Source organism: Benincasa hispida, chromosome 8 (genome assembly GCF_027475165.1).
Source record: "Benincasa hispida cultivar pf3 chromosome 8, pf3_genome.v1.1, whole genome shotgun sequence".
NCBI classification, from domain to species: domain Eukaryota; kingdom Viridiplantae; phylum Streptophyta; class Magnoliopsida; order Cucurbitales; family Cucurbitaceae; genus Benincasa; species Benincasa hispida.
Window position 1 is genome coordinate 52,658,869 of NC_143485.1, and position 13,318 is coordinate 52,672,186.

Below are 13,318 nucleotides of genomic sequence, written 5' to 3' on the forward strand. Positions count from 1 at the left end.
ATCTGCAAAGTGAGACTCGACTTCAGAAAACGGATTAGAATCTGCTTTGACCTTCTTAATCCCGTCCTGGTAAAACTTGAAACACTGATGCAGTGTCGACGTAATCACACCATTCCCATGAATCCAAGGGCGTCCCAATAGCAGTTTGTAGGTGGTATTTGAGTCTATCACATGAAACAGTGCGTCGACCTTTAGATCGCCAATAAAGAGCTCCAAGCATATCATGCCTATCGTCCTTGGCTGCCTTGATTGAAATCCTGAATTACTAATTTGTTTTTTGATAGTTCTTCCATGAGTCTGCCCAACTGTTTCATAGTCGTCTTAGGCATTATATTGACGGCGGATTCGTTGTCGATGAGGATTCGACCCATTTTCTATTCTCGAATGTATCCAGAGACGTACAGAGGTCTATTATGCAATTTGAATCCCAACAGCAGATCTTCGTCTGAAAAGCCTATGGACGTGCAACACGAGGCATAAACATGTGTTGTAGGGATCGGTACGCACAGAGGCGTTGGATTCTAACAGTGCTTCAATTAGGGTCATTTTAGCCTCTCGCGGGAGTGAAAGCAGGTCGTCTATATTGGATAGTGATGAACCTTTTGGTTCTCCCGTCGACCTTAATGGGCCTGGAATAGTATCTTCCTCTTCCCTGATACTGACAGCATAACATGCGACAATCTCTGGTATATCCTCTGAACCTCAATTGCAGAAGTTCTTCGGGAAGAAATCTACTAAGGTTATTTGTCATCTGGGACGAGAAACATCCTCGTCTTCCCCGTTGATAGCCTTGGGCCTTTAAGCCTTTTTTCTACCCTTCCTTTTTTGTGTCTTGCTCTCTCTCTTGTAGCTTCTATGAGAGTGTAGCTCTTTTTGGGTAGAGTTCAGTCTTCCCTTCTTATGGCGTGCCACAAGAATCCAGCCTTCATTATCATCATCGTCAGCACGCTCTCCTCTGTTTTGAGGATTTGTAGCTTAGACCTCCTGCTAAAACCGCACTACCATAGGTTCGAAGGTCCCAAACTGGACCGAGATCTCCCTTTCTTCATAAGATATGGTTGATGGCACCACACTCGGAGTTACTATCAGTGCAGCGTGATTCGTTTGGACCACATCGTCTAGATCCAGTTCTATTTTCCTTTCACGGGCCAATTTGAGGATCAATTCTTTCAGTACGAAACATTTTTCGACTGGGTGACTGATGACCCTGTGATACTTGCAGTAATTGGGGTCATCCACCCTGCCGGCCTATTTCGGTCGCCTACATTCTGGCAGTTGGATAAGGTGGTTCTCCAGTAATTGTTCAAGCATGTCCGCTACGTCAGAGTCAGGGAATGGATAAACCTTCGCCTGTCTTTCTTTTAGGGTTGGGCGACATCTCTCGCCTTCTTGGTCTTTCTTCCTTATCTTTTTTTCTTTTCCTTTCGAGGAGAACTTTAATGGGATTGTGTTACTGACCATTGATTCCTTCGTGACACCTTTCACAGTTTTCTCAGCGCCCTTCACTTCCTTCTTGTCTTTCCTCGGTTCGTGGTTCAGAAAGTCCCTCGTTCCTCTATTGGCGATACTTAGCTCCATGTTGTGAGCATGGGTCGCTAATTCTTCAAAGGTACAGGGCTTAATCCCTTGTAGAATATAGAGGAGTTCATAGTGCATACCCTGCGTGCACATTTTCACTGCAGACAACTGGGTGAGTTGATCTTTGCAATCCAGACTCAGAGCTCTCCATCGATTGATGTAGTCGACGACTGCTTCCCCTTTCCGTTGTTTGGAGTTTGTCAGCTCCATCATGTTGACAGTGCGTCTAGTGCTGTAGAAACGATTCAAGAATTCTCTTTCAAGTTGCTCCCAACTGTCAATCACCTCAGGCTTTAAGTCTGTGTACCAGTCAAAAGCGTTCCCTTTGAGGGTTCTGACGAACTATTTGACCAGTAGATCTCCTCTTGTTCCCGCATTTTCGCATGTTTCTACGAAGTGGGCGATGTGTTGCTTTGGGTTGCCCTTTCCGTCGAATTGTTGGAACTTGGGGGCTGATATTCGGTAGGCATTCTCAGGTTGTCGATCCTCTGAGTGTATGGCTTGGAATACATGAAGGAGGTTTGGGTCGGCCCTTCATAAGAGCTTAATATGGAGGTCATGATCATGTCTTGTAGTTGTTGGACCGACAAAGAGGCCACCGAGGCTGACTGTTGTGATTGGCTTTCTTGTAGCACGGTTTTTCCCTTGTCGATTGCTTTCATCGTGGGTGCTAGGCTTGATTGAGCAGCCTCTCGAGACTACATTTGTTCCTTCAGCGCAATGATCTCGTGGTCTCGCTCCTCGATGGCTTTCATCAGGAAGTTAATCTTTCTTTCCATTTCAGCCATGGCCGCTTCTGCCGTCACATCCGCCATCATGACAGAAATCACATCTGGCGGTGAATCTCTTTTCGATCTGTTGGGCGCGAAAGTAGAGTTGTCGAGCAAGGGGTTTTCCTTGATGATAACCCCACTTTGTGGGGATTCCATCATTTGTTTTAAGATGTCGTGGGCGATGGGGGAGCTCTGCTCTTGCTCCTGCGTGATTTCTTTTAAGCGGTCGCGGGTGACCGGTCCCTTGTATGAGCCGTTTGCGGAGGAAGCTTTGGATGCCATCTTCTTAGGAGATTTGGATCCACCTTCTTAGGTGCCATTTGGCTTGTTTGAATGCTGAGAAAGAGATGAAAGGTAGAGAGGTCCCACCGGGCGTGCCAATTTGTTCCACGAGGTTTCCGGAGAAACATGTTTCGTGGAGTTGAACTTGAGTTGGTGTTGATGTTGGAGTTGATTTGATGCGATGTGGTTCGATCTCTAATATTTGATCCTCTGATTTTCTCTCAGTTGGGTGAATATGCTTGACTTGGAGAAGGAAAACACCGAACGTCCTTGAAGTAGAAGTTTTGGAAGCTTGGAGTAGAAGTCTTGGAATAGTATTTGTGTCTTCAAAGGTCTTCTACCTTATAGGAGTGCAACTTCAGGAGTCTTGGAAGCTTGAAGTAGAAGTCTTGGAAGAGTATTTATGTCTTCAAAGGTCTTCTGCCTTATAGGAGTGTAGCTTCAGGAGTCTTGGAAGCTTGAAGTAGAAGTCTTAGAAGCTAGAAGTAGAGGCCTTCAAAGAGTATTTGTGTCTTCAAAGGTCTTCTACCTTATAGGAGTGCAGCTTCAGGAGTCTTGGAAGCTTGAAGTAGAAGTCTTGGAAGAGTATTTGTGTCTTCAAAGGTCTTCTGCCTTATAGGAGTGCAACTTCAGGAGTCTTGGGAGTCCTCTGCTTGTTAGTGAATTATTTCTGGGTCTTCTGAATGTAGAAAATATTGCCTTTACAAATGAAGATAACTTCTCTATTTATAGAGTTCTCAGGTGGGCTTCGTGAGCTTGGTTGGTCCATGGGCCTGACCCTTGGGCCCAATTAGTTGGTTTTGGACCTGATCTAGAATTTGGGTCCAATTCAACTTTTTTTGTAATTTGGACTTTAAGCCCAAATAGTAATATCAAATTGGACCAATTTTATCTCATCTGATTCATCTGCGTGACGTCATCGAAACTTGTCTTCAATTCAATACGGGACATGTGTCAACTTCTAATTGGACCCAAAGTCAATGATTTAGAAATTCATCGTTAATTTAGCAAACGACGTGGTGACTTGTGATTGGTCCAAAATTTCTCATTCAATAATTATAACATCATTTCCTTGATTTGAGGAGTTTTTGCTTTTGAAGAAAAGTTTCTAATTAGTTTCAAATTTATCACAAATCTTCCTTGATTATTTCGTATTTTGATTTAAAATTCAAAATCCCTAATATTAATGAATTATATAATGCAAAATTATTGTTAGAAATATTCGTTTTTATGTGTGTTTCATTTCTTATGTATACATATGAGGTTTATTCCAAATATATACAATGTTATTTCAAAGATATACGAGATTTCTTCCAAATACATTTAAAACTAATACAAATTTAAGGTTGTTGTATAATATATACTGCATATTTTAATTTTAGTCCCGTTTCTATTTATATATATATTCTACATACTTTACCATATATAGAATATATATTTGAAATTGAGATATATATTTCACATATATGTCATATATACACATATATATTACTAATAGATGACATCCACAAATTATTTGAAATACATTCATATATATTTGAAATTGAAAAATAAATGTATAATAAACCCCATATATACTATGTATTAGCCCTTGTGACTTTCATTTATCAGTTATGGATGATTGTTTGATGAATCCTAGGATAACGAGAGTGAAAGGGTTTGGTTGGTGACGTAGGTGAGGATCAATGGCCGCCATTTGATTCAGTTAAGGAGGAACAATAGAGTCGTTACCCTTGGAATCGATGATAGAGAGAAGAGAATAAATGGAGTTGGTCACTAAAGGGTTTGATGTTAAGGAAGCAGAGGTGGGCACCGAGCTCAAGCTGCGTGAGGCTTCCATCAGAGTACATGTTGAAAAGTCCGAAAATGTCGTGCAGCTACTTAACGAACTGGTCGAATTGAATGGAAGCTACAGAACTGGTTGTTTCAAACAATTCAACAAGATCTCGCAAAGAAGAGTTGGGCGAGGTTAGGTGCTTTAGAAAATTTAAAGATTCATAGATGGGGATTCTCTTCAAATATTTGATTATGAAAATAAAACGATTTTGAAAAAAAAAAACAAATGCACGTGAATATGATGTATTTTCTCCATGTATCTTTTCTATTTTATTATTATTTTTTAAAGTGTCTAAAATTCGTGAAGGGTGATATAGACATTTGGGCTAGATTTTCGTGTAATATTTCATCTTGTTATGCTATTCATAAAAAAAAGTAGGAAGTTTTAAAACAATTTTGTAATTGGACCTATTTAATTAGGTTATATGCCGGGAAGACTGTAAGTTCTAACATTTTGTTAGGCTTGGGCCTCAACAAAAAAATGTGGGCCACATAAACATGGGCCGAGGTTAATATTGGACGATCCAAGATTGTGTAGGAGGCGGCGAGTGAGAAGAACTTGACCAATCGAACGACACGAAAGAAAGAAGGCGATCCTGTCTGGTCCGCGAGCGAGAGGGCAGTGTGAAGGAAAGGGGAAGCCCCGCCTGGAGTTCACAATCAACAGAGAGATACGCAAAATTAGTGCAATAACACCCATTCATCTCTAGCGATTTGCGGGCTTTCTCTTCCTCCTTGTTTTTTGCTTCTCCTACTTAAATCTCTGTCAATCAATTCATCTACCTGAAGAATTCCAGCACAAATTAGGGTTCCATTCGGAGCGATGTCGAAGAAGAGAGTCAGTGGTAATACTATGACGCTCAAGGACTTCCACGGCGGCTCTATCCCCACTGATCTCCCTCTCCCGTCTGCTCCTGGGGTGTACGTCTCGATTTACCTTCATTATTCTTTTCATTTTGTTGCCTTCTCAAATCATTTTTACTTTAATTTGAGTTCTATGCAGATGTTATACTTTTCATGTGTTTAATTTTTATTTTGTGAATAGACTGTGTATTTCCATCTCTCAATGCGAGTTAGGGTTGAAGGACTAGATCCGAGTTATATAGCCTCTGCGATCCTCCAGTTCATGCAATAATTTACTACTTTTTATTTATTACTATTATTTTTAATTCGAAACTAGATCTGCAAGTGCAATTGGCTGATTCCATTAATTTTCTCTCTTTTTGAAGAACTGTTAGACCCTCAGATCGGACTAGTTTCGATCGCTCTACATCGTGGGGGAACCCAATGAACAGGTCGGACCATCGGTCTAGGCCTCATTCATCACCGGCAACCAGGCATTTTGATGACAAAACTCCTTTTCTTGCTCCTGCTGCACACATTGGCCGGAATTTTGACGAGGATGAAAGGAAGCCCCTTGGTGGTGTAACTCCTCCACGACGAACCATCAGCGATGAGAGCATTAGGGTTCTGCCTAGTCGTTCAGAGTTGAAGCCTGAATATGAATCAAGTGGGAGGAGGTTTGCTCCGATGCCGCAGTTCCCAACTCCTGGTGCGGTGAATTCGTATGCAGGGAGAGTAGGTGACGCCCCCCACTCAGGGGTTGCTTCTCAGAATTCAGGTGGCAGCAGCGGGATGGCTTTTTCTGGGGCTCATCCAAATGCTTGGCAAGCTAGGAAGGAGGTGGCTTCTGGGCTTAATGAACATTCACATTCTGCATGGGATGGACCAAGCGCTGTCTCAAAGCTTGCTCATGCTAGTGCTCTCGAAAAGGTGTCTTCAGGGAGGTGGCAGTCTAAACAGTCTCTCCATTATCAAAATGATATTGTCGTTGCCGCGTCTTCTGAACTAGATATTAAAGTACAGCCAAAGGGTTATGGTAATTCTTTTGACAGGGTGGATGGATTGTATAGTAGGGAACATCGTGATGCTTCATTAGCTAGGCATGCAGAAAAAGAACTTAGCGTAGATGATGGAACTGAGGGACATAGACAAGATTTAGAGCATGACAGGGTCATAGTCCCTAAATATCATCCTGTAAAAGAGAGATCTGCTAAAATGGATGCTGCTGTAGTTCAACATTCTGATCCTAATCAAATGGCTAGTGGACGTGGATCTGATTTACATCATCCTGTGAGTTCATTAGTATCAGAACGCCCAAAGTTAAAATTACTTCCAAGAACAAAGCCATTGGCAAGTTCAGAACCCAATACAGTTGATCATACGCAGGTATGAACAATTCATTTATGATGCTGTACACCTTCCTTTAGATTTTACAATTAATTACTGATCCTTGTTATATGGTTAAATATTTGAATGGCAGATGATTCCTGACGCTGTTTCTGCTGACAATGGAAACTCAAATTATGTGAAACCTAGTTCAGTTGGCTCTGAGAGTGGGAAGGATGGAATTGAGCGTCCAAGATTGAATCTGAAGCCTCGGTCACAACCCATTGAACAACCGGAGGGAAATGCTGGGAGAGAAAGGTCTGTAACGTGAACTGCAATTTTTGACAATATTTGACCTTGTTTCTATTTCCGCATCCCTATTCATCATGAAGATGCATGTTGATGATATAATAGGAAATTATTTGTTTAATTTTAGTTTTGCTCATGTTTCGGAGTCTTTTCCTGATGTTGGGACATCCTGGCCTTGGGTCAATAAGACAAAGAGGGAAAGAAAGAATACAAGGGCATACAAGAAAAAAAAAACCCACAAAGGGAGCACCCTAGAGGAAGGGCCTCCAATCTAACAAATTGAGACCCTAATTACAAAAGCAACTTGTCACTAACGCCTAAAGAGAAACATTAAAATTCACAATGGACCAAACATCAAAAGAGTCCATCTCTAACCTTTTAAAGATTCTATTATTTCTCTCCCCTGAAATACTCTCAACAAATTACACGCCCCAACTTTTCATGGGATGGTGGAGGAAATCCTTAATCATATTACTAAAATCTCTATGAGGGGCTAATTGAAGGACAGTCATTCCCATTAAGTAGTTGGTTTGTTTGTTTATGGTTTCCATAAGTTCATTCATGGTTTGTTTGTTCAAAGAGCATTTCCTCCATTTCCATTTAATTTTTCTTCATTTATGTGAGCATTTCTCGATATTGATGTATGAATGCTACATCTTGTCTGGAAAACATAAATTGGTCAATTAGCTTGATAGTTTATTATGTATATTGGTTCAAGTGAAAGTACCCAAAATTTCTCACGTAGACCCTTCTAGTCATCTTCTGTTTTGTTATTGTGAAATCTCTTAACTCCATTTGAATTTGAATTGGCCAATTAGCTTGATAGTTTATTAAGTTTTTCTGGATTTGTTCCAACTGTGTCCTTGAGTTTTGTAAAAGGTTAATTTTTCAAATTCTGTTGGTCGCTTACTTGGTTCATTTATCAGTGATCTAGTCTGGCCAACAAAGCATAATTGGTTGGGGCTATCAAGTTGGAGAATACAGGCAATAAAAATTATTTTAGCCTTCTTAAACCAAAAAGAAAACAGATTCTTGAACCCCTCTCGTGCTCGTGTCATGTCATATCATGTCGAGGTACTTCAGTAGAAAATTTGCAAAATTCAATCAAATTAATTTTAATTGGTTAGTTAACATCAACAAAGCATATTGGGGCTATCAAGTTGGAGAATTGGAGAAGACTGACACCAACTAAAAGGAAAGAGTATCCTTGAGTGTTAACTGTATTATGAAACATGGAAAACATCTCCTGTTTGGGCAGCAAAAAGCATATTGGTGCTATCAAGTTGGAGAATACCGGCATGACAAAAAGAAAAGAGCACTTGAGAAAAATGTTTGGAATTTGATGAAGTTGGGTCTTAACTCTTCGACTACTTTTTCCATTTAGGATCCCCATTTATCACTCTATTCTTTATGGATCTCAGTGTAAGGACTTCTCTCATTGAGAGCATACTTAATCCATGAGCCAAACACCTTGTGTTTTTTTCTGGAACTTCTTGTAATACCGAGATAGTAAATAGGTTGTAAATTATGTTTTTGTTTGCTTAGCCAGTGGGTTTACTTCGGAGAGGTAACATTTGAATCTTAAATTTGTAAGTTGTAACTGTCCAATCTAGAATATCTTTCATTAGTCTTATTTCATTATTTCAATGAAGAGACTCATTTCTTTTTTGTTTTTTAAAAAGCCAACGAATCAACAAAAACTAGCTCGTGTAATAACAGTCTTTCGTAGATCAGAGCACCTGCGTTTCTGTATTTGGCTGGAGTGGTATAGTTTATATTTCTGACGTGTTTCTTGTCTCCAAGTCTTGGTTTAATCTATAAATTTGAATTTTTTTTGCATATTATAGGGGAATTTTTTGGTGGTACTTACCTTGCTAATAGAAGGTAAATGTTTGTGCTTTGTGCAGGATCGCTTTGTTTGGTGGTGCTCGCCCACGGGAGCAGGTGAGTTATATCTTTAGTTTTTTGGGTGTCAGCTGCTTGTCATTTTGATGGACTCGGTGTTGTTATTGAATAATAGGGTATTTGTTCTTTTGTTTTTCTCAACTAGAGCATGTGATCAATAAATTACTTAATTAGTCAAGCATCCTGTTCTTTATTGGCGTTCAAATAAATAGTTTTACCCGTGTTCCCCTATTTTATGGCCAGTTCTTTGTGGCCCCATTTTCCCATTAAATGATAAGATTTATGTTTTCCTCAGGTTCTGAAGGAACGAGGGCTTGACAATACCACAGTTAACAACAATGATCTTGTCCAACATTCTGAAAGGTATTGAGGCTGTCTTTGAATATATTACAATGCGGTTTCTCTCTCCTCTAACCCTCGCTCCCCCACCCTACAAAAGAAAAAAAAATGATAAGGAAAAATAATAAGCTTTCATTGAAAATAACTGTTTATGCATTACGTTACTTTTTGTTTTTCGAAGGATTGACGAAAATTTTTCAAGGACGGAAAGGGTTCAAGGACCAGCTGTTCCTGTGCATCAGACTGGAAAGGTGGAGAATCCACCTTTTGATCGAAGGATGGGCAAGGAAGGTGAGCGGAAGGATAACAGGGCAGATCCAGAGATGCAAAGGAGGAATTTCCGTGATAACCGAAGGAAGAATAGAGAAACCGAAAAACAGCAGCAGCTTGAGCGGCCCCCTTCACCAGAGACTTGGCGCAAGCCTGCTGAGCAGCCAAAACCTGCCTCCCCAAACGCTGGCGGCATGCGTTATGGGAAAGTAGCTTCAGCACTTGAACTGGCTCAAGCCTTCTCTAGATCAGTCTCAGATTCTAACGTGCCCGATAGGGTTCCCAGTCAAAGGAACCTGCCTGGGCGGTCTCAGATGCCTTTTTCACGGCTAATGGGGCCATCCCCTAGACCTCAAATTAATGGTTATTAAAATATCAACCGTTCTGGGTCGTGGGAAAAAGAAAAGAAAAAAAAAAGAAACAAAGAAGAAAGAAAGAAATGGGTTGGGGGGGGGGGGGGGGGGGGGAGGGGGGGAGGGGACAAACCCAATAAGCAAAAAGAAGTTGAAACTTTTAGTTTGTTGTTTGGCTTTGCTATATGGTGAAAATGATTGTATTGACAGTGACACATGCAGCTGCTTCATTAATTTTCATGGCGAAGACTTTATGGATTTTTCTCTCCCTTAATGTTTATTCCAAGTACTGCAGAATGACAGTTTGTCTTTGTTATTACAACTATCGCAGTGTTAGACAGCTCTTGTTAATGATAAATTAGAAGAGTGAAATTCTCTTGTATCTTAAACAAGTAAAGTTTCATCATAATTTGTTTTTTTGTATAAAGCCAAATAGGAGGTGATCATTATTAGAATACAGAGTATACTGATACTCGAAGAATTTGCCACAATGCGAAGCTTGTCGATTTTGAATCTGGCTTCCACTAAAAGGACTTGACAGTTTCAACTTTCAAGCCTGTGGGATCCATTATCCACCCAAAGGGCCTAACCACCACTACGCACGAATTGGTGGCTTGAGTACCGGTAAAGGCCGCACTAAATTATTAGGTCAAATCCCCATTTGCTAACAAATATCACATTGGAATTATACTACCAGTTCTTATCAGCTTCTTGGGTTCTGAACTACGAACTTTTAAGCTGTCCTTTGTTTCTACTCCTTGGTACTAGTGTTTGACAAACCCAAGGTTTCTCAGAAGAATCCTCATGGAAGTTAAGAACATGTTCAACCAGTTTTAGTCAGTTCTGATGTCTTAAATTATATTTTAAATTTGGTTTATGTTGTGAGAAGCACCAAAAAGAAAAAAAAGTGAACTGTACTAACTTTGTTGTGAAGTTACAGCAGAAGATTCAAAGAGAATTCTTCCCCACTTTTCCCCTTTTCTTTCCACTTTCCTTTTCTTGCATGCGACTATTGAGGATTCTCATTCTTTCAATCTGTCTCAAGAGTTCCTCTCTTTCCAAATGCAAATCTTCTGAAGCTGAATGCTCATATGGGTTTATATCTTACATATTCTTTTGAACGATGGGAATGTGTTGTGATCTTGAAGTAGATGTCAATGGTGAAGCAACTTTTCTGGTGGACAAGGTATATTCAACTCATAATATTTATATATACATATGTTTTGTGACTCCCCTTCCTTTCTATTTCCAATAAAGTAAAAAGGCAAAAGCATTTCTCTCTGAAAACTTCCTCAAAAGTTTTCCATGATTACTCTGAAGCTCTGTTCCCTTATGTTTCTCAGTTACCCATTTGCTTACACTACCTTACCATTCATTGATCTGTTTTATCTAACTCAGAAAATTTCTAACATCAGCCTCTTGCAATTGAAATTTGCAGAGAATCATTCTTTCTTTCACAGGCAGGCTAAGGAAGTTAACAAGATCAAACACAGATTTAACAAGGAGTCTGAAAATTGTCTTACATGGCTTTCCAGGAGGTCCTCAAGGCTTTGAACAAGTTGCAAAGTTTTGCTACAATGGTGGAAAAGTTGAAATCACTCCATCTAATATAGTCCTTCTTCACTATGCAGCCAATTTCTTGGAGCTGGAATGTCCTAATGATTCTGCAGAAACCCAGTTAATAGCTGAAACCAAAAAATCCCTTCAAGGGCTGAACTTTTGGAGCTGGTCTGAGCTTTTGTTAGCGTTGAAACAGTACCAAATTTGTGCTTCAATCAGGAAAGATTCATTTTTGGTTCAAAAACTCTTGGATTCTCTCATAGGCAGGCTTGGTTTTACTAGTTATGAAAGTACATGTTCATCTTTTTCTACAAGCTCGAGTTTTCATTCTTCCGATACAAGAAGCCATGATAGTTCCACCAGCAAGTTCACTAGAACAACTTGGTGGTTTCAAGATTTGGTGTTCTTGCATATTGACATGATCCAAAAACTAACAAAAATGATGATTTCTCGGAATCTTGACCACAAGATAATCAGCAAGTTTCTCTTTTTCTATAGAAAATCAAGATCTCGCCATTCTGAACTAGTTCAACAGCAGAGAATCACCGAGCGAGTTATTGATTTGCTCCGTTTGCTTGATCACCAGAATTCTTTTTCTTGTGAAGGTTTGTTTGATATGTATCAAGCAGCACTGAGCTTGAAGATAAGCAGAAGATCTAAACATAAACTAGAGGTTTTGATGGGTTCACAGTTGGATCAATTGACAGTGAGCCATTTGCTTATTCCTGCTCCCTATGGAAAGGATTATGTGTATGATGTGAATTTGGTCCTAAGGCTTTTAAAGTTCTTCCAGATTGAATCAAAAATATTCTTGTCCCAGCTTTGTAAATTTGAGAAAGTTGCTAGATTGATGGATTCTTACCTGATGGAAGTAGCTCCAGATTCACATCTGAAGGCCTCCAAGTTTAGTGCTTTAGTCATGGCAATGTCACATTCAAGAGAAACTCATGACAAACTTTATCAAGCAATTGATATGTACTTTCAGGTAAATTAATTTCCATTTAATTTGAATGAAAAATGTGGAATTTTTCACAGGAAATCCAAGTTAATTCGTTTCAAAGGGATTTAACTCTGAAGTTTTGATTTTGATAGGTTCATGTTGAATTATGTGAAGATGAAAAGATCAGAATCTGTTGTGCACTGAACTACAGCAAGCTATCTACTGAAACTTTGAAGCATTTGGCACAAAACCCAAAATTTCCTTGTAGAAGAGCAGTCAAATCTCTGATTTCCAAGCAATATAACCCCATAGATTTGTTCTGTCACACTATGATCAATAAAGTTTTAAGAGACTCTCCTTTTGCCTGCACTGCTAATGGAAATGCAGGTAAGAAAAGAGATGAAAGCCATGAATCCAAAGGTCATAGCAGCAGAGAAAAATCAAAACGTGTGTTCTAATTGAGCTAATTAATGGTTGTGATCACTTAATTTTCAAGTTGTAACATATGAGGGATAGAAGAATTCAAATGATTCTTTTGATCTATGTAGCCTAGAGATATGAGAAGAAAGTATTATGTTTGGGAAGGTTTCTAAGTCATAGTGGTTCAAAATACTTTTAATGTAAAATATTTATGTTTTAGATTTAATTCAGGTTATGTTAGATCTTCATGTTCTACAATTCGTAATCTCTTACAACATGGGATTTTATTCTTCTTCTTCTTATTATTATTTAGGCAAACATGGTTCTCTTTCCTCATACTTCTTTTTGCATACATTTGTCTTAGGATAATTGGAACGTGTATAGTAACAATTTTTCTGAAGAATTGCCAATATAGAAAAATCTATCAGCGAGAGACTCCAACTTGCAATATAGTTTATCACTAATAGACTCCGAGAGTTAGATCTACATTTTGCTATATCTGCTAATATTTTAGACATGATTACTATATATTTCTTACTATACATTTTCCTCTTTATATTTCTCTTACATTTTTATGGCTTGTG

At 39.3% G+C, this 13,318-nt stretch overlaps 2 protein-coding genes and 1 pseudogene across 3 annotated transcripts; 2 read left to right on the forward strand and 1 right to left on the reverse strand.

Annotated features, from left to right (window-relative positions):
* Positions 1-987: 987 nt before the first annotated feature.
* Positions 988-1,656, reverse strand: LOC150034667 (uncharacterized; annotated as a pseudogene).
* Positions 1,657-4,869: 3,213 nt separating this feature from the next.
* On the forward strand, positions 4,870-9,901 carry LOC120083004 (eukaryotic translation initiation factor-like protein). Of its 2 annotated transcripts, none has more exons than XM_039038469.2 (6): positions 4,870-5,390; positions 5,708-6,698; positions 6,793-6,956; positions 8,855-8,891; positions 9,148-9,215; positions 9,373-9,901. In XM_039038469.2, exons 1-6 carry the CDS (start codon positions 5,293-5,295, stop codon positions 9,830-9,832), a joined length of 1,818 nt encoding a protein of 605 aa, XP_038894397.1. In that variant the 5' UTR covers positions 4,870-5,292; the 3' UTR covers positions 9,833-9,901. The 2 variants fall into 2 exon arrangements, with proteins under 2 accessions (XP_038894397.1, XP_038894396.1); XM_039038468.2 differs by having other exon boundaries at positions 5,009-5,390; positions 5,699-6,698.
* Positions 9,902-10,495: 594 nt separating this feature from the next.
* On the forward strand, positions 10,496-13,036 carry LOC120082607 (BTB/POZ domain-containing protein At3g22104-like). Its single transcript, XM_039037859.2, has 3 exons — positions 10,496-11,000; positions 11,253-12,359; positions 12,467-13,036. Exons 1-3 carry the CDS (start codon positions 10,938-10,940, stop codon positions 12,770-12,772), a joined length of 1,476 nt encoding a protein of 491 aa, XP_038893787.2. The 5' UTR covers positions 10,496-10,937; the 3' UTR covers positions 12,773-13,036.
* Positions 13,037-13,318: the final 282 nt, after the last annotated feature.